We start from the raw sequence: 21,328 nt of genomic DNA on the forward strand, positions 1-21,328 counted from the left end.
TCAAAGTTAAGGTCTATCCGGCATAATTTCTATTCAGTACCGATCTCAAAGTACAGTCACACCAGACCAAATCCCACCCAAACGTGAGAGAAATATCTTAACCTAAAACTGCACTAACAACACACAATTTACTGCCTTCCTCTTTTCTGACAGCTTTTATGGATGAGGCTCTCAGAGTGGAGGAAGTGAGGAGAGCCACTGTCAGGTCATGTCATCTACCCAAGGTTATGCAGCAGCTTCAGGGGGAAGAAAAAAAAAAAAAAAGAAAAAAGGAAAAAAAAGCATTTACAAGTTCAGGACTCATGACTCACATCCCTTGTTTTAACCACAGCACCACACTTTTCCACACTTGAATGCTGACCAGACTAGAATGTGGTTCAGGAAAAAAAAAAACAAAAAACCAAACAGTGGTTGGTTTGCAAAAGATTTTTCTTTTTCTTTTGGCATTTTCAGGGAAAAGGAGATTGCATTTGTCCATCACCTAGAATGGGGAGGGCTTTGGAGCATAGCAACATGAGCAACACACATTTGCTGGGTGCAACAGGCTCAACCTTGAGGTTGGTGGCTTTCTGGGAGGAGCAAATTAGGCCCCAAAAGACCATAACTGGTCTTTCTCAAACTGTAATTAAGTGTCATTGTGCTTTCCAGGGTGAATTATTTGATTGTCTCTTCAGGAGCAAGCTGGGATTATGGCATGCACAGAGGAAGAGCACAATGTGCTTTACCCACCTAGGGTATAGGATAATGCTGGAGACTCAGAGACATTTCTGGTAAAAATGGTTATTATTTTTCCTTGCCTCAGCCAAAAAATGTAAGAACCTGGCCCACCACACAGACAGGCTGCCTCTTTGTTTACAGTCTGGAAAAAGATACAAGTATTCCCAATCCATCTCTGGGTAACTGGCCCTTAAATGGCTCTGCTGCTACCTAAAGCAAGTGGATGGTAAACCCACAGCTCCCAGGTCCTCTGTGCTTAGTTCATAAGGATTTTCTTCTCCTGGCATGAGACTCATACAGTTCATTGTCAATGCTGGCACATTTCCAAAGCACAGAAAACCTCTCCTTCCCCAAAAGCTCCTATGTTAAGTTGGATGGAAGAGCAACTTGGGACACAACCACCTTATTATTTCTAGGAATGAACACACCAGGGAAGCAACTCAAGTACCAAAGTCCTGACACAGAACTCTCCTTCCCATTTCAGGTATGCTATAGAGACCTAACACTCTATGCAAAAATATGCCTGCCAAGTTCCCCCTATGCAGCTTGACCAGTCTATTAGGTACCAGCGCTGCATTTTGAAGTTGCTCTTTTCCATGAGCATCCCATTGCCACCTTTCTCATACAAACTCTGTTATACACCCTGGTCTCAACCTACCAGAGACAGTGGCCTGTCCCCCCAAAAAAACCCAGGTGCACCTCTCATTTTTCAAAGCTCTGCTCCACTCAGTGCCTGGCCTTTAGCATTGCAAGAAGGGACACTGCTCTTGGTATGCTTTGCTTCAAAGTTTCTGTATATCCCGCTCCTTGAGAGTTATCAGCCAGTGAAGACTGAGGCGTCTACTTGGGTAATTACGTTCCCTAGAAGAAACCCAATAAGGAGGGGAAAAGAAGGGATATGTTCACATGCCAAAAAAGAAAAAAAAGAAAAAAAAAAAAGGCAGAAAGATCTTAAAAAGCTGCAGAAAACACCAGTGTTGCTGCAAAGAGCGCTAAGTGTTGGCAGTCTTGCTGTTCCAGGAATAGTTCCTATCTGAGACTAAAACTGGTATATGAAACCGGAGGATGGATTTTATTATGTTCAAAGCAAGATTAAGTCTTAACAGACATAGCTCATAAGCTCTTCAGGTTGTGTAGTATTTTTGTGTTACTTGTACAACAGCAGACACAGTGATTTGGGTTTTCTTCTGGTACCACAACATGAACCACAGTAGTTTAAACAAGAACAGAAGCATCCAGAACTACAGCGCCTCTGTACAAAGTAATGATGCAATACCTTTTGATTTTTAGTTATCCCTCTGTACAATAACTTTAGTATGAATAATAGTATTAATACATTATCTTACACAGTGTTTTCTATTTCTAGAGCTCAAACACCTTCAGAGGAAGGTCACAGCATTACTCATTCTGCATATGGGGAAATGGATTCCTACAGTTACTAGAAGTGTGTAAGCAGAGGGCTAAGGAAGGCTGGGTAATTTCTGAACTGTTACCCAACTCAGAAGACAATGAGGGATGCACGGCTCCTAGAAATTCAACTGAAACAAGGTAACATGGGGTTCAGCATTGATCCAGGGGTGCTGCCAAGAAACAAATAAACACATTGGCTGCAGCATATCTGTTCATCTGCATGTGCAAATCGTGGATCTGTACATGTAGTCCTAGTAAGAAACTGCATGTGCATCTGTGTACTTGTCTTCTCAAAAAAGATGTACCTTCAGTTGTAGGCTTCCTCCTAAGCCCTGGGATAGTCACCTGACTCCAAGCCAGGCATGCATAGCTTAGACACACTGTACTCCAAGTAGGATTGTGGAGCATCAATGAAGTGCTGCCTGGAAAAATGTGATAATGACACACAAGAGCCTACTCCCCCCAAGGCAGACATGTCAGAGTTGCAGATAAAAAGGGACTAAGTCAGCAGTTCTTATCCCAAAGTCATGTTCCCTATAAAAAACTGAGAATCAGACCTGATGAACCTGTTCCTTTACCATAAATATCAAAGAAATATCAAAGTGGTACACATGCTGTGAAAGTAGCAGAAGAGGTCCCCTGTCTACGTAACAGAGTCAATTTATGAAGTGCTCAAAGTGCTGTTAGGAACATGGTCTCACCCTCCTAAAATGTACTGTTCATCTCATTAATCACTGCGGAACTACAGCACAACAGAAGTGAAGTAACTTATATCAGCTACATCCAGGGTCTCTGAAGTCAGCTCTCACTGTCTTAACCACAAGGCCAATCCTTTTCTATCCTGTTGTGTGCTAAGTGGCACCAGTCCTGGGATTTGTACCCAACCTTCAGAAAAGCCTCTTGTGGTTGTTGTTACTGAGCGTGCCTCTGGCTCCCAAAGATGTGGACAGATGGCTATTTACACCCAGGGACAGACAGGCAGCATCTATCCCCAAAGCTTATTTGTGAATTCTTCTTCCACATCAGAAATAACATGATCCTGGCACAAGTGAGAGGTAATGCCAGTATGTGGGCTTCTTGCAGGACAGGAAATTCATTAGTCACTGATTACATGTTTCCAGCTGCAGTGCTCAGCACATCCTGGGAACTGTGCATTAGGACATTGGTCCCACGCCAGGGAGGTTCCCCCCCCCCCCCGCCCCGTGCCATGCCTGCTACAGCAGGAATGAGCCTTACAGATGCTGGTGTTCTTTGCAAAAAGGAAAAAAAGAAGTACAACAGGAGCTACATGTGTAACATTTTCACTGAAAGTGACAAAGTGAGATCACCTACTGTGGCAGGCGGTGTCCCTGTCTCTTTAACTTTTCAGAACCTTATGAAGGTAATTGGGTCCAGAAAGGTTAAGCAAAGGGAGAAAAACCCCAGAACCAGGCAGCAGTCACTGATGAATACAGTCTGAAGGAGCTCAGTGCTGCTTTTCCAGCACTCCCTGTAGCTCTGCCAATTACTACTTGGGCAATTACAACACCTCTCCAAGCAAGTGTCAGGGAAGCCTACTAAAAGCCATTACTCAGTCTTGAAAAGAAGTAATTAGAATGAGCTCCAACTAGCACTGGTACTTGGGCAGCTAGCATGGCGTGACAAGCAGGCACTGCCATCCCCATGGGCTGCATTCAAACTGCTGACCACCTATAGGTAGCAGCCAGAAAGTAATTATTAGTAATCAATAATCCATAGGTTTGGTGTCCCACCATTCATCTGAGGAGTCCCAAGTGCCTGGCAAGACTTAACTAAACCTCACAGCTGTAACGAAGGTAAATACTGTGTTCTCATGATTATTTTGCGGTTGGGAAAACTAAGGCACATAGATGTCATGGTCAGCATTACAAGGAATCACTCAAAATTTGCGTGTAGCCAGACCTTCTGAGCTTTAACAAGCCTATCAGCTTAAGAGTGATCACTTAGGAAGGAATACACAGAATAAGGAACACAAATACTCCTGTTCTTATTTCAGAGGCTGGTGTTTAAAGTACCAGCTGCTGTGCCTTGCCCAAAGTCACATAGTAACTCAATGGTGAGAACGTGAAAGGACCCAGAAGTCCTGGCTTCCAAAATGACCAGCAGCTCATAGTTTGTGAAATTTTTGGCTGCACAGCAGCCTTTTAACCTTCAGTTTTATGGAAGGAAGAAGGAAAAAAGGCTTTCAGATTTTTGTACAACAGCCTGCTTCTAGTCCCTTTCCCCTGGAATGGGCTTTGCATGTGCAGACCACAGGGTAGTACTACTAAAGCACTGCTTTTTTCTAAGTCAAGTCCTGTGAGTATGCAAGGGTGATGGTGACAGCAAAATCCAGTGTACACTCTCACTCTCTAGTGCAGGTAATTTCCAGTGACAAAAATGAGATCACTTTCTCAAGCTTTAAAGTAAACAAGAGCAATTCTGCCTGGGGGGAAAAATGTTGTCTTTTTTTCAGTTGAGGTTTTCGGTAAACCGAGCCTCTGAGAATTTCCTGTGACAGTATGTGCTGAAATGCAAAAAGGAATGGATTTGCTGAAAGCAGCAACTAAGCACACCATTTGAAAGCAGCATCTCACCTTCCCCTCTGCACATATTGGGGCTTTTAATGTTTACTTGCTGGCCTTGGTAACAGCCCCACTTTTGATCCATGAGGCCAGGGGGAAAAGCTTGAAAGTTCCCTTTTGCAGAGACTGCTGACAACCTGCCCCACCAGCTACTGTGGTTTCTATGAGATACTTCAAGATAGCCAGACATTAATATTTCCCAAACTCTAATGTTCATAGCAGCCCCCTGCAAGCTCAGAACCAAGCTCAGGAGGACACCAACAGTAGTGGGTAAGTCCTCAAGGCAGCCCGAATATCTTGAGCAACACATAGCTCACCAGGCCATGTGGCCACTCTGACATGCTCTTTGTTGCTGGATGAGCAGTGTCCCTGCCTCAGAGCTGTCAACCCCTTTCTTGGGCCAGAAGAGTGACTGCTGGTCCTCTAAGCCCCAAATTTCCAGGGAAGGAAGGGAAGAATGGCAGCCTAGCTCTAAGGGATCCATCACTGCAGCAGTAGCACAAATGCCTACGAAGGCTTCACCTTTGTACATTACTGTGAGGAGAAAATCCCAGCAATCAGCAGCAGAGCCGCTAGCCCTTTTTCATCGCTTTGTTCCTCTGCTGATGCTGAGAGTTCAGCAAAAAGCCATCCCACAAATAGCAGCCTATCTGCTAATGATGGGGTAGAGCTAAGCGTGTTTATCCGTTGCTGTCCCATTCTGGTGCAAGAGAAGCTCCTGCTAACAGTGACCTGGAGAAGTCAAGTGAGTGGGGTCCTGTGACCCTTTACTGAGGTACTTGGCAAACTAATAACCAATTTCAGCAGTGCTGCTGTGACATGACATTTAACGGAGACCAAGACGAGGAGCTGTCTGCAGAGCCAAGCCAAACACCGTGGGCACAGCTCCTAGGAGAAGGGGGATCAGAGCTTGTGCTTGGCTGATTTTCTTTAAATAAGCAGTTCCGAAAAGTGCCTGTGATTTTCACAGCCAGTCCTATTAATACAATCCTGCCTAATACTGGTGGGTCATCCATCCCGAGATCCTTTTCTTGATAAGTCCATGGAAGGCATAAGCCAGGGCAAGGGAGCTCTCAGGAGCCTCAGCCAGCTCTGCAGCGAGGCCATAACCCAGGGCATGCTGCTACCAGCAGCTCAGCTCCTGCAGCATGCGAGGAACAGAGGAAGGAGGCTGGTCACCAGCCCGTTGCTCCCAGAGGGCAGGACTGCAGAGCACCAGTTTGTCTCATAAAGGGGAGGCGCAGGGAAACACAGACTGAGAGCACAAGGAAAGGAAGAAGCCACAAAAGGAAATGGAAGGGAATGTCTAGGGGAGGAGTCCAAGGACAGCACAGGTAAGAAAAATACCAGGTGGTTTGGGAAAGGCAACAGGATCATGATGAAGGAAGAAATGAGGATGGATGGACAGCAGCCCTGGCCACCCAGAGCAAAGGACAACAAAGTCCCTTGCAGCAGTCAGCCCTGTATTCCTGCACACATGCTTCAGCCTGAATTTCCACTGCAAGGCTCTCACACGCACTCTGGAATGGGCTTTACCACATGAAGACTCAAAAAAATACAAACAGTGCCATTTTTAACTTCACTTTGTGATTGGAGTGGGGGAGAAGTTTGGCTCTGAAAACCTGAGGTAGCAATACTGCCTTCACTGTATGGTTTGCAGAGCCAAGAAAGAGGGCTGTGTTGTGCAGGAAGATGCTGAACAGCTCTGAAAAATGTCTAACAGACTTTTGCTTCTCTGTGACAAAACCAGATACATTGGTGAATATACCAAAAACATTAGCATATTTTGTTTTCCACCAAAACTATCACAAAGAGTTTTTCTACAAGTATTTTTCAGATTTTTGGGGGAGAAAAGCTCCCAAACCACAGTACTTATTTTCAAATGATAAAAGAAATTGTACTTTTAAATTTAAAAGAGCTTTTAAAGAATGTTTTAATGCCAAAAAATTCTCCTTTATCATCTTCCCCCTGTCCCAAAAGCCTTGTGAAAAATATTTTTCTCCCTGTACTGTGGATGTTCTCTTCTCTGTAATTATTATTTTCATTATGCAGAAAAAAGTGTTTTGCTATAATTTCTCCCAATGGCTGCAAAAAGCGAACGTATGCCCAAGTGAAGCAATAAAAATGGAAAATGAAAACTTTTTTTTTCCCCCAATGGAGGTAAACTGTGAAACAGAAATTTGGAAAATGTAACTTCAGTGAGTTATCTTGTTCCAGTGGGAAACAACCTATATCTCTGGTAATACCTGAAAATGTAAAGTTAACAATTTGACTGATTCTGGGTAATTCAAAGATAGGAATTTCCTGAGTTATGAATCCAAATGCCATTCCCAAAACAGAGTTAAATTGCGTTCCTTTCGCTTTCTGAACTCTAAGTTTTCCTGAACAGCCAAGACTGCTGTGAAATTACCTTAAAATCAAAGAAAAAAAAGGCAAACTTAAAAACCCAAAGAACTCTTCCCCCTGCCCCCGCCCAATCCCTCAAAACCCTACAAAGCAAAGCAATGCCTCTCTCCAAGACCACCACACAGTCACTGGGCTCTGGATGGCAGAGTCTGGAAGAACACCATGCACTGAGGCATGTCAGGCTGCACTTTCATGTCTACCCAACAGTAAACCAAAATCCATTGACTGCTACTGCTGCCAGCACACCTGTACAGGAGTCACCTTGAACCTGCCTGGGCTGGGTCGATTGGAGCTGTGGGCTTGCTCCTGGGGCTGCCAGGCTCCTCCAGCTCTGCACAGCCAGAGCTCCAGGGTCTCCATGCTGCCAGTCACTCCTAGCACTGGCTCGATCTCCCCATTCTTCAGCCACAAAGTAAGTGTGTGCATGTGTGTGTAGGCTCATATATACTTATATGTACACACATGTATATTTATACACTTCCTCCCCACCAAAAGCCTAACTCACCAGGAGCCAATTCTCCACCGAGGGATTGCTACTGGAAAAGTCAACCAAACAATAAATAACCTTGTTCTTTTCTGTGCTAGCTTTCTCCATGAAATACAGGCCTGTGATATCCTTTATTTTATTTTTATTTTTATTTTTTTTTAAACAGCAGAAGGATGCCTAGTCATTTTCTTGTTTCGCCTTCAATATTCTTCAGCTTTAGTTAATTTCACAGGCCAGGGAACAGAGATGATCCTATTCTTCCACTGAATCTGGCTCAATAGGATTCTTTCCACCCTATTTCCCAGATGTACGTTTGATTTTTCTAATGTTCTCCCCGATACAATAATCCTTCAGCTCGCTCTGTTTTACATTGCCTCTTTTGAGCCCCTCATCCTCCCTGCAAGCAGAGCTGGAAGGCAAGGAACTGAGGATCCCTGTTCAGAGCCAGCCCCCTGCCTGTTTCTTGACCGTGCAGGCTAACAGGAGCTCTGTTGTGCTCTGCACCCATAGAAACGTACCAACCGAGTGGATAGATTCATATTATACAATGTTAGTGCTATCAAAATACAGCTGGGCCTAAAGAGCCTATTCAGAAGCTCTAGATCGTGCTTAAAAAGTAAATAAGGTGTCTCAAGCACAGCTGCCTTGAAAATGCAGCTTAGTGAAACAGTTAAGGCCACTTTACAAAGTAGCATAGGAAGCTGAGTTTGTTCTCTTGGTTTCCTTATGCACTGAAAGAAAAATGGAAAAGACTAAACTTTAAATACTGAAGCTGTATGTTTAGTCAATAACTAGACAAATGCCATAATGGTATTTTGCCAAAAGCCAGAGCGATGCAACTTATTTGCCCTAGATTATGCAAATTAGGGCTACTTTTAAAGTCTGTTATTAGGTGTGAAAGTCACCCAGGCAAACAAGCCCAGCACAAGGGCCTCTGCACTTTTCCTACCCCAGAAAAGCACTTTATGGCCCCTACTGCTGTAACTCTACAACACCTTCCCCTGAGAACAAAGGTGATATAAACGTATGGACTCTGGCCAGAGAAGGGCCACAGAGGGGAGAAAGATGCTGTCATCTCTGCTCAGCCCTCATGTTTCAAAGTGCCACTGCAGAAAGCCAGATCTGGAGGTGCAACAGCCCAAAGCAGCAGCACTCAATTCTTATGGAGTTGTCCCCCCAGAATAACAAGATAGAGACAACCATAATGGTGCCAGGCTCTCATGGGGAAATTTTAAGAGCTCTGAACTAAGCTATTGCAAGTGACCATGGGGCAGCACATAGACATCTCTGGGGCTCTGAAAGGCATAAACTCCCTGTATCCTCCCAAGAGGAATCTACTCCTGACCTATGTTTGGCCAATAGACTTTATCAAGGCAGGAGATACTCTCTGCCTACATATAGGATATGACCAAGAAATGTGTCGACCAAGAAATGTTGTCTTCGTGCAGAATCCTACAGAAACTTTATTCTCCATTAACTTTGCTATAATTTGTTTCTTCATCACCTGCACATTTCATGATTTCTCTCATTAATCACTTAACTCTATTATTAAATCTGAGAAGCATTTTTATGGAGTAGGAAGGATAATTACTGTTGTAGAACAACTACTGCATGTTAAATTCAAAATGAGCAGTCTCTCAGAACCCACAAAGAACCCAACCTTTGACTTCAACACATGTACCCAGAAAAAAAAGGCTAAGAATGTATATGGCTGAAAAAGGTCTCATATACTACTGTGGCCGGCCAGCTTCTTCCTCAGTCTGCTCAAATCATCACAGTGGAGACATTGCTGTTGACCTTTTGGGGCAATACTTTTAAACAGATGCCACAGCAAACATTTTAGCTCATTTTGAAATCTCTCGTTCTTGTGACAAATTTTTAGCCTTAGGGTAATGTGAAAAGAGACAAGCTTGCAAAAAAATAAAAGAGGAAAAAAAAAAGATGGGGTGGTTGGGAGGGAAGAGCATTGTTGCTGCTAACAGAGAAGTGACATGCCAGTATGTTTGTGACACCTTACCTTATCCCCTGGCTGCGGTCTCATAAGAGAGACTTGATCATAGCCTCGTCGAACCAAAGCCCACAGTGCATCAAGTTTGCCCTGGAATAAAAAAAAAATTAAAAAGAAGAAAAAAAAAAAAAAAAAGAAGAGACATGACCAAGAATTTGGGGAAAACAGCATGAGATTAAACTGATTAAATTACAGGTAAGTTGATCCAGCCTTTCTGTATTAAACTGTCTGCACAAATGTTACTCCTGTGCCCTTGTCCTCTGTATACTGCTTATCTGGACAGCCAGAAAAGAGACCTCAACAGGGTATCATGCACCCCATATGCAACCTGCTTGAAACTCACTGAGAATGACTGTAGTTTAACATGAACAACTCCTCTAAGAGGCACAATTTTTGTTATGTTAACAAAAGGCAGAACAATACAAGTACTGTACTGATGGGAGGCGAGCTGGAGCATGGATAAACAGCCCCAGGACCACCTACCTAGGCGGGCTTTAAAATTCACAGGTACTTTCCAGACAATAAATTCAAGTGTTGTTAAACTGATCTGTAAGCATGGTGGGGAGGGGGGACCCAATCCCACAAAACACTGGTTTGGGACATGGCCACAGCTGTCTGGGATGAGCATTGTTTGCTGCTCCCTTGGCCTGTGCTAGCCCTCCAGCTTCCTTCTCTGTAAGTGGAGATAATAGCTCTGCCCTGCCTCAAGGGTTATGTGAGGATACATACATTAAAAGACAGGGAGACACCAGATACTATAATGACACTGGAGAAATGGGGATGAAAGTGTGGAGAGACTGAACAACTTGCCCAAAATCAAACATTACATCTTGTGGCTGAACTAGAGAGGAACAGAGCTGAATCCCAACCCAGGGCCTTAGCCACAGTGCAATCAAAGCAAGGATGGTGCACTTGATCTGATACTCTTTGCATGCTGCCTTGAAATGGCACAAAACAGCATCCACCCTCCCTAAGAGTTGAGATACCTGCTGTTGCAATCCAGGCTGTGCAAAAGTACCTGAAAAGAAGGCATGAGCCAAGGGAGGGAAGATCTCTGCTCATGCCCTCCAACACCTTCTGCTCTTGCTCAAAAACTATGGCAACACAGTGCCAGCTGAAATGCACGTTCCAAGAAATGGGCAAAGTTGAGGGTAACTGGCAATTTTTCTAAATAGGGTCTCCCAGCTCTGCCATAAGAAAGGCTGTGCTATGGAACCGGGATGTAGTAACATGCATGACATAAGAAGACTTGGTAAAACTGAGGGGCAGACACATTACCTTGATAGGAGTGTACCATTTCCGCTGGGAAGGTGGTTTTCTTACATGGGGCTTTTTCGGCTTGGGTTCCCATGGCTCATACTCCTGTTCTGGCAACTTAATAATAGCATTTTTGGGCTTCTCCAATTTTGCTCCTTCCTCTGTTGACCCCTTGTCTCCCCACCGCACCTGAAGTCAGGAGAGCACACTAAGTAGAGACACTTCAGTAGTCCCCACCAGCAAGTGGTTTTCACAGATATTAATCTAGTTCCCACCAGATGACCCAATGCCACCAGACATGAAGCCAAATTTATGAAGACACCAAACTCCTACTGTAATCAGAAATACACATTTAAGAGTCAAATAGTCTCATTCAAAAGCTGCTTGAACTACTAGCCTTTGCACCTTCCAGTAACCTAATGAGATGCGGGAATTCACAGTATCCAGGGCAGATTAACCCATTTCCAAGTGAAACCTGAAGCACTTTGCCCAACTCTGCTAGGATACAGATGTAATACACCTCCCATTGCCTCACGCAAAGAGCAGGCAGCAGCACCAGCTGAAGGCAGGTGGTCCTTACAGCTAGCCCTAAGCAGCTAGTGTTGTTCAGCTCAAAAGTGAAAAAAGGGTCAGTGGACAAGTATGTGAACAGTTTAAGAACATCGGCCCTCAAACTTGTGTAGCTACTACTAAAAACAGCTCTTCCAAAGATGACCTTGCACAATCACAAGAGAGGTCAGTAACTTTATCTTCACATACCATACGCTACTTATTTCAAGCTGAAATTCTGATTTTCTTGTCTGACTTACCTCCAAGAGAAATGTTACCCTGCATTTAAGGGCAATATATGATCCATGGGGTCACTCAGCATCAAGGATAAAATTCTCCTGAAGAAAATGCTTAAGGATATTAAGATGCAATAATTCAACTGCAGAGTTGCAGGGACTTGCTGAGAAGCCATTGCTTTCATTCTGTTAGCCATAGTTTGGTCCATATCCTTGGATGGCTTACATTAGCCCACCTCCCTCAGCTACCAGTTAAATCTAGTGTGAGTTTCTGGTGTGACATCCCTACAAGTCATCATTAGGCCCTCAGCTGATACAGATGAGTGACAGTTCCCTGCCTTATATTATCTGTGGTTAGGAATATTGAATTGATTTCACTAACATGGTTATTTACAGGAGTTTGTAGCTGATCACAGCATTATCCACTGACTCCCTGGAATGTACATGCCATAGGACAGCACAAGGCAAATTTCTTTCATAGTAACACCTCACTTCACACATCAAGACTGGCTTGTGCACGAATGCCAGGGCAGGATTTAATTCATTGGCCAATTTCAACACAGATGTGGTTTTGTGCATCAGGAGTTAATGCTTAACTGAAAAAAAAAAACAACCAAACAAGCAAATCCCACCAAAACCAAAAATCAAGCCAACAAACCCAAAAGAAAAAGAAAAGAAAAGAAAAAAAGAGGAAAAGAGAGAAAAACTGCTGGTTTAGATTCCCCAAACAAACTGCTTCCAGCCAGCCAGGCACAGTGTTGATGGCACCCTCAAATACTCAAAACCAGTGTAACTCTGCCAGAGACAAAAAAACTGGACCCAACTGCACCGAAGGGTTTGATTCAGTATATTAAAACTTCTTTTGGTGCTTATCCCATTTCTTAACGTGCAAATTTTCTATGGCTCATAATGCTAGATTCATTTAATTATTCATGCAAATGATGGCAGCTTGACGTCTGTTACTTGGACAGCAGATGCAATCAGGTGGACAAGCCCTAATTAAATCCCAGTCTCTAGTCCATCAAGATAGCTTTTTAAAAAGCAAAGAAAAACATATTGCTACAACTTAAAATTAAATTAATTGATTTTTACAATACTAAAGAACAAGCCAAATACCTCCATCCTCTTAATCCCACCAACACCTCGACCTCCATAATAAGATGCGTCCACAGTTGGCCACTTTTTCTTTGGCAATCCATCTTCATCATCTGATTCCTATGGGAAAGATAGGGAGATATTACTGCTGTTCTCACATAAACAGCATAAACTATGGAAAACAACTGAACATCCTATGGTCCAATTCTTGGGTATCTCGCTTTGTGTGTTATACTTACTTGCTGACAAAAAAGTCTCTTGTCTCTGCAGCTGCAATTTTAACTAGAGGAGCCAAAGAGGATTGCCTATTCCTCTCTCCAGACAGCTTTTATTTAGTCAAACATGCACTGAGCTTCAAAATCACAACTGACTTGTAAGGGAAGGCAAAGTGGAGATGAATTGTACATTATAATGGCTTGCCACTATGCTATGCAGAAAATGCAGCAATCAGTTAGCCCAAAGAAATCATGTATTAATTGAGCTTTTAGAACTTAATGTCACCTAACAGGGGAAAAAAGCTACCACTGTGAGTTTTCTAACATGTGCATCAGACCCTTTTCTCATGGCAGCTGTAACCAGTTATTCTATGCTGCTTGATTCTTTGTAGAGTCTGGCTCAAACTGTACAGTTTGGAAGCAGGACTCAGACTGGAGCACCTCCAAATTGTCAGGAAACTCAGATCCAGAGTTTTTGACCTGCGGTTATAAAGACTACAGATTCTTTTTCTGGAACATGGGAGAGTATGAATCAGGGTTTTACTTCAGGTTCATTGTTCTGTTCTTCCTTAACTAAAAGCTGGCAAATGTTTCTAGTTCGACAACCCTGGGAGCACATCTCCAGCTCTATCATCTTGAGCCGATAAAAGTCACTGGGATTTCTCAGACTCCCTACTATTACGCTGAGTCAAGGCAGCTGGAAGTCACACTATGACACTATCTAAGTACACACGTAAATGAGGAAAGAGCCCAACAAGCTCCTACAATACCATCTTCATTCCTCACACTCTTTATTAAAGACAAATAACTATGTCGCATGCTGATATGCAGATGTGCATACTGCTCTTGGACTGGCCATGCACAGTGCTCTCTGCTAATTTTTGTCAGTACAAGTATGTTTCTAGAAACACTACCTGGAATTGATTTTTTTTATTTTTATTTTTTTTTAGTAAAAATTAAGTGAAATCCCAATACTAGAGAAGGACACAAATTGTTGTCAGATTACTAGGTAACATTTTCTCAAAATTGCCCTACATGTTGCTATTGGAATGTAAAAGGAATTGAGAGTCCAAAAGCCAATAATGGCTTTTAAAAAACATGCTTTAATTTTTGTTTGTTCATATTTAACTCTTGGGTTATGCCTTGGAGAAATGTATTCCCATCAGTTATTCAGTGACATCTGATCTCTCAGCTATAGTTCATGGATCAGTTCCTCCAACAAATTCTTTAGTATGGTCAGGCAAGACTAGAGTTGGCATTTCCCTTAACTAGTAAGGGTGTTTGGGTTTTGGTTTTTTTTGTTTGTTTGTTTTGGGTTTTTGGTTGGGTTTTTTGTTGTTGTTTTGTTTTTACCCTAAGTTAGGGAAATAAATATACAAGGAAGGCACTGTGGTTTGGTGTTGGGTTTTGTTGTTGTTTTGGTTTGGGGTTTTTTGTGTTTTGTTTTTTTTTTTTTTTTTAAGAGTATAACAAATATACAAACAGATTTTATCCCATTTTGTACCACATCTAAAACAGTACCCAGTGAACTACATGAGCAGTTTTAATTCATTTATATTTGATTTCATTGTGAACTTGAGTACTATATGAAATATCCTGCCTCCTCCATGGGATGTAACACAGATTTCAAGTCTTCATGTCTAACAGTCCTTATTGCTGGCAAGCCTGACAGTAGCAGGACACAGTGATGACTGACACTACTCCAGCTGATAAAGAACTTACACCAAGTATTCCCTACGCTGAACACATAACAAAGCAACACCAAGAGCTACCACATACCTTTTGAAAAGTAATGCAAATCTAATGCTTGTGGTTTTGAACAGGTTTTAGATAACTATATTCAGTTTAATAGCAGCAATACCAGACTACATCAGCTAAAGAGCAGGTCACCATACCTAGGGAGGCTAGTGCTAAGTATAACAAACCAACAATCCGTACTGGATAAAGACAAGGCCAAGTAAAGGGATGGATAACATCTGTATTCTGTGTTATTCCTGGACTCTTACGTCAGCTCACAGTCTCTTTGATTGCAGTTAAAATCTCTGCTGATTAGAATAATCACAAAGCATCTGGAACTCTGCTGCAGGGGTGCGATGATCTCTGCAATCTCCTTCAAACACAGCATGGCTGCAATTGCATGCTTCATGACAACACTAATCACCCTAAAACCAGCATGATTTTTGGTGCTTATGCTAAAGTTAAATTGTCACAGTGCTGCTGCCCAGGACAAGCAACAAGATCACATACACAGTAATAGTGGCCTCTGGCAACCTCAAAACAGCAGCTGTGGTTGCCTCCTGATATTCATGCCAAATTACAGCAAGTTAGCAGCAAACTGTAAGCTTCTCTTGTGGGTTAGGCAAGTATTTTTCCACCATTTAACTGTCTATGCCTAGGAAAGAAATAAAGGCAGGCATGAGTTGTCTCTGGAGGTACTTTTATTTATTACTATTATTTTCATGAAATTAGTACAGTGAAACTAAGCTGAGGTCAGGATCAGTGAGGTAAGGGTCAGTGTGTTACTGTCCCAAAAAAAGCTAAATACAACCCTGCCTCAAACAGCTCACAATCTAAATGGAGAAAGGCTAAATGTCCTTCCAAAGGTCACTCTGCATCACAGCCACAGCCAGGGCAGGCTCTTGTCTCCCTCTCCTGTAGCAAAGCCACAAGAATGTGGCCTTCACTGTCCTTTCTTTCAGCTGCCAGACTTTATTCCTTACTGCCAATCTGGGCCAAACTCCTGCTGAGAACAACGGCAGCTTTACTGGAGGAGGGACAGCTTTCAGCACAGCTTGAGAAATGAAGATTTGCCTACACGCCTGTTTGATGTGCAGCAGAAAGAACAAAATACCATAGGAACTGTTGCTCTGTGGACTTCTGAGTTATGCAACTATTTTCTCTGTGGATGGAAATAATCTTGCTGTATCTATATAAAGAGGCCAGAAGGCAGAAATAACTGTCCTGACCCAAGAGACTTCCTCTCACAGCCTTCAAGGTGTCATTAAGACACCTACAGGGCTGAAGTTCCTGAGCAGCACGATACACTACAGTGGCTGCAGATAGTGCAACAGCTCAAAAATAGCATACTTACAGGCTCTGGAGGTGTTGGTGGCGGCGGCTCTTTGATCACCTGGAATATATAAATAATGGGAAAAATCTGAGATAATGGTAGGCTTCATCCATCTCAATGCTATGTCCTCCCTGCTTTCTTGCTTGTATCACAGATGGGTTACCCAGCTCCATTCCCCCATATTCAGTCCTCTCATTAGCCCCACTGCTTTTCAGTGCGCATAAAATAAATGCAGATGAGAAGTTAAATCCATCACATTAAACTATCTGATTAGTCAAGAAGTGCCCTATTAAGTAACTCATAATACAGCTCCACATTCTGGTAATCCTGCCTTAAAAATGTCATATAATTACCAAGCTAGTGCAAAATACTCACTCAGAATCTGCAGCTCCTCTGAATAAAAAAGAAAGCCTAACTCTTGTCTTTAAAAAGGACTGTAACATCTTATGCATATATTATTAAATCAGTTCCATTACACTTTTCTGCAGCAGGTTTCAAATCTTGCTCTAAGGAGGTCTTGATCCCTACAGAAACTTTGGACATGTCCACGAGCTCACTTAAACTTCTCATTCAATGTCAAAATCACATAGGCCTTGCAACGTTCAAAAACCCAGACCAGAGTGACTTCAACAAGCACTTTATGCAATTTGTTGAATCAGGGCCTTACAAACCTGGCAGTATTTTTCTTAAACAAAGTTAACCACCCAGTCCAACACTGCTTTCACAGAGAAGAGATGAAACAAGTCAAAAGAATAAAAACCTGTACTTACCACCGTGCAGCAAAGGGGCCAGAACCACCACAGAAGAGCCAGAGCCAGCAGCAGAAAGAGAATCAGCAGAGCAATGAAAAGGATGGTCCCAGTCAGCTGCAAACAAGATGATTACTTCTGAGTTACCTGTGCATGTCACAAACAAGGCAGGAGCCCTGAAGTTACACATTAAGACTGGGCAAAATGAGCCAGGTTTCCCTCACTATGAGGTCTCAGGTAGATTGTGCAGTCAATCACAATTATCATTAGGATCACATCTGTCACAAATCTGTATTTGAAGTCATCATTCAGGGAAGCACTTCCTGTTTGTGGTATGTATAATTTATGCATAAATTTATGGTATGTTTATAGCCCACTAGATTCAAGGGTGTTAAACTTGTATACAAACCATTCCCAAATCTGTGCTGACAAGTCCCTTAATACTGGCAGAGAAGCATTGCAAACTACATGACCACAGACTCTTAGGTGTGCAGAGTAACCTTTCATCACTAGAGATGCAGAATATGCAAATGCTGATATTCAAAGAATGGGACTATTGGAGCTAAGAGCTTATGGGTAACTGTTGACATGTCAACATTGTGGAACAGAGCACAAGTTACTTGCTCAGCCTCATCAGCTCCCAAGCCTGCTTGTATTGCCTCTTGCCTCAAACTGCACACACAAACCCAGCCTGAGTGATTATGCAGACTAGTCCTTAAAGCTGCTGGTTCTTGGTATGCTTCCTCGGGCTGGTTTGACTATTTTTAATGAGATGCTGTAACCATGCTCTTAAACATTTCTGATTCTTGTATTCCATCTATTTCTCTGCAGAGAACAGTGGGACTCTGGGGCTGGATAGCTAAGGGTCTACATTCAAAATCAAAGTTAAATTTTCTTTAAAATTACTAGAATCCATAAAACTTCAAGTGTTAACACTTGAAATTAGCTTTTTGGAGCAGCCAGGCAACCAAAGAGAATCACAGCTCTGATTTTCCTGGGTAAATCTTGATGGATTCTTTGCACTCGGAGCATTTCACGTCAGTGTGTTCAGAAGAGGTATTAACTCTGTGTATTGCTCTGATGACTACAGGAAAGCAGGTGGTCTTATGCTGCTTGGCCCTTGCAGAACATACAGAACACATGGCTTTTTGGAAATTAAACATTTGTTGCAGATGGGCAGTGACATGCTGCTTCCTTGGACTGCACTGGGCTCTGGGATGAGGTTAAGATTAGCTCCAGTGCTCCAGCCATTTCTTTTATACTGCAAAAAGAAACCTCTTCAGTGGTAGATTTTCTGATTTTGAGAAGAGGTTCAATTCACCAGCAATGGAGGTACCAAAGAACAGGCAAAACCTGGCGGCAAACTAGAGGAGAGCCTGGGACTAGGAAGATGTGAAAAGAGCTTGAAGAAAGGTCTGCAAATCAGGCTGAGGGAATAGGAGCTAGCTAGAGAGGAAGCTATAAGATATTTTCAAAGGATAGGTGGGAGGCTAAATGGAAAGAAAGCAAATTCCAAAGAAGATTTATGGAGGATAAAGTCCGTGAGATTCACCTTATTAAATCTGAAACTACTTGCTGAATTCCCATGACACCAGAAACTGATGCTTAGCCCCTTCTTACAACCTAAGTTCCCTTCACTGTTCCAAGTGGGTTTGTTTCCCCTTTTGACAATGAAAAGGCTGAGGGTGGAAAAGAAAGTACCAGCCGGTAAGAGCTTTGCAAAGTCTAGGTCTGATCCAGAGTGGCTGACTTGGGTGGCACCTAGTTCTTTCTCAGACCAAATCCTAGAGCTGTCAGGACTAACACAACCACAGCTCCTACTCCATACTTTTAGGCAGGGAGTCCAGTATCCCATATCTCTCTGTCACAGCATCACCATGCCTCCACTGTTCTGTGGCTTTTTGTTATAGATGCAACAAGTCAACCTGTTTTGGGATACACTATTTAGCTCACCTTATTCATTTGGTCAGGGAGCAGCTGAAAGCCAAGGTGGAGTGCTGTGACATGTCCCAGACCCCCTGCTCAAAGGAGTCCTGTTAGAAGACACACTACCCAGCTGCAGTTCAGTGCTGCAGCCCTCCTCTCTGGCCTTCCTATGGCCCCATGTAGCACTAACGCATCTGGAAAGCGGACACTTGAGAGACATGAATTCCCAGTGAAGTCAGTTTGCTGAGAAAAGGATGAATAAAAGTCAAGCATAACTTTCAGAGGTATTGCTGCACTCCTTAAAAACAAATCCAAGCACAGCACCAATGCAGTGCATGAGCCACAGATGTACATACCACTGCTACTGTTACTCCAAACACACATTACCTCCTTGTTTTGTAGCCTTTGTTCCCAGGCGTTGCTTTTCCCATGCCAAGTGCTCATATAAATCGCCAAGACATTTGCCAGCAGCAGCTCAGGAGCTGCTGGCAGCAAGAAGCTAAAGAGTCCTCTTTTAATGATTAAATATACAAAGCATTGTAGTGAAGCTGGACTTTGAAAAGGAAATAGCAGACTTCATGCAGCTGAACAGACATAAGCACAGGGATCACACAGAGGCTTTAGGAGTAAAGGAAAGAGAAGATACTTACTGTACGGAAAGGACAGAAGGGCCAGCTGGAGAGGAGAGCTGAGCGGGCCGGCTGACTGCCACCCACAGAAAAGGAAACAGGAGAGGAAAGGAAACGGAGGGAGTCTCTAAAATGAGAAGAGTGAAATGCATGAAATTTAGACAAAGTTGGAAACTGAACTGCCAACCTCCCTGCTTATGGGATGTAACTGGACTGAGACAGTCTTTTTTTGTACCAGCTGAGAATCAGGCTCCCTGCCTCTTTCACATTCAATCTGCAAGAGGCTGGTCAAAAATTGTCAGATTGACAGGACCGGGGAGATTGGATTCCTCTCTTTATCCTAAGGCTACTGAGAGAAAAGCTTCCTCTGTGCACATTCTGGCCTGTAGGAAGCCCAGCTAAGGCTAAGACTTCAGTCTTCATCAGAAATAAACTACATATGGGTAACTAAATGCACCAGTTAACACTTGTGTTTCACTGTAGAGTCAAAAGGTTTTATTGTACCCAAGGTATAAGAGAGGAATAATATGTGAAAATATTAGTCTTCAGTGTAGAAAAGTTGGAGGAAAGTTTTGGAAAAATAAGAGTAATCAGGTGAAGCAGCAAACACATCTCTGCTAAATTCTGAGTCCCTGCACCCCAGACTGTTCCAGCAATCTGATGTGAGATTTCCCACCTTCACTGCTGAAAACATCACAAAATCAGATTTGCAAGTTCCAGTCACTGCCTCTATTTTCATTCCCGCCCTTCTGTTCTGCAGCTGACAAGGCCAACAATGATTACAAACCAATATGACAGCATTTTGCATAGGCTATAAAAGTCCTTTTGACACTAGTATCAATAAAGCTCAACTTTGATACAAAGTATTTGCTATCAGGTACTTCAGCAAACTTTGTTTAGTCCAGAAGCACAAGGCCAAATCCTTAGCTACCATACTTGCTTGCAACAGCTATGGGCATTGCCTATTTTTACTCCAAGGCAAGGAAGAAGACCACTTATCTAGTAGTCAGCTTAATTTTGATTGTTTGACTCTAAAAATCAGATTTTGATAAAGAATTACTTCTAGCTACTGGTCCCTGACAGTCCACCTGGGGATAGGTGGTCTTTTTGACGAGGAGATGCTCATATCACAGCCATTGCTGTCCCGCAGAAGCACATTCCCCCTCAGCTGGGCTGAGCAGCAGCCTTTTATCAGGTGCTCATCCCAGGATCTGAGGCTGCTAACTCTTTCTGGTCACCCCCCATGACGCCAAGAGAAAAGCAACCAGCTCCTGTCACTAAAACTGTAAAAACACCTTAGTGAATCCTGAACTAGTAAAGGCAAATTGTGGTGGTCTAAGAACAAACGCTGTAGGCTCCAACCAAAAAATAACCATGTCAATTTAGAGGACCTTCCATGCTGTGGCTCTTCCAGATCCCAGTCCTGGTAAGTTGTACCTTTCACGCCAGATCCCATAAGGGATCCCAAAGGTCAACAGGGTGTTGCTTCCTGATGCTCCTTCCCTCATTTTCCCAGATTCCCTTCTAGTCAGATCCTAGCTTTGAGGATCCTAGCTTTGAGGATCTCTCTTTCCCAGGACAGGAATAGGCAGGGTGCCTTTTGCTGTAATTTTTTATTCAGTAAATCTATCACGATCTATGTGTCATCAATAACAATTTAATCGTAACTAGCCCTGATTATTTTTCAAAGAACTGCTGAGATTCAGTCAATAACCATGATGTAGAAGCTGTAGAGGGCTCATGCTCACTCAAGGAGGCTTTGCCTGAAGACCCACCGTCTCTTTCCAAGATCTCATGGTTTCTCTGTCAAGCCCCATTGCAATTACTTACACAGTATGTGCTGGTGATGCTGACAGAGCTGGAGATGAACGTTAGCCCGTTGTTCATGCTGACTTGTAGGAAAACCACCCTAAAGCACAAAACAGATACACTTATTTTTAGTGTCATCTTTGTACCCATTGTTCCCTTTATTCTGGCTGTGTTTTAGCCATT

At 42.9% G+C, this 21,328-nt stretch overlaps 1 protein-coding gene across 1 annotated transcript in view; it reads right to left on the reverse strand.

Moving 5' to 3' along the window:
• ANTXRL (ANTXR like) overlaps positions 1 to 21,328 on the reverse strand; it is a 63,327-nt gene that overhangs the window by 13,627 nt on the left and 28,372 nt on the right. The window contains exons 12-17 of the mRNA XM_069796538.1: positions 21,167 to 21,245; positions 16,803 to 16,898; positions 16,054 to 16,092; positions 12,769 to 12,867; positions 10,889 to 11,056; positions 9,620 to 9,700 (exon numbers count right to left, since the gene is read on the reverse strand). Coding sequence (XP_069652639.1) covers positions 9,620 to 9,700; positions 10,889 to 11,056; positions 12,769 to 12,867; positions 16,054 to 16,092; positions 16,803 to 16,898; positions 21,167 to 21,245 — 562 coding nt within the window. The remainder of the gene's footprint in view (positions 1 to 9,619; positions 9,701 to 10,888; positions 11,057 to 12,768; positions 12,868 to 16,053; positions 16,093 to 16,802; positions 16,899 to 21,166; positions 21,246 to 21,328) is intronic.

The sequence above is a fragment of the Haliaeetus albicilla genome, chromosome 11, assembly GCF_947461875.1.
Source record: "Haliaeetus albicilla chromosome 11, bHalAlb1.1, whole genome shotgun sequence".
NCBI lineage: Eukaryota > Metazoa > Chordata > Aves > Accipitriformes > Accipitridae > Haliaeetus > Haliaeetus albicilla.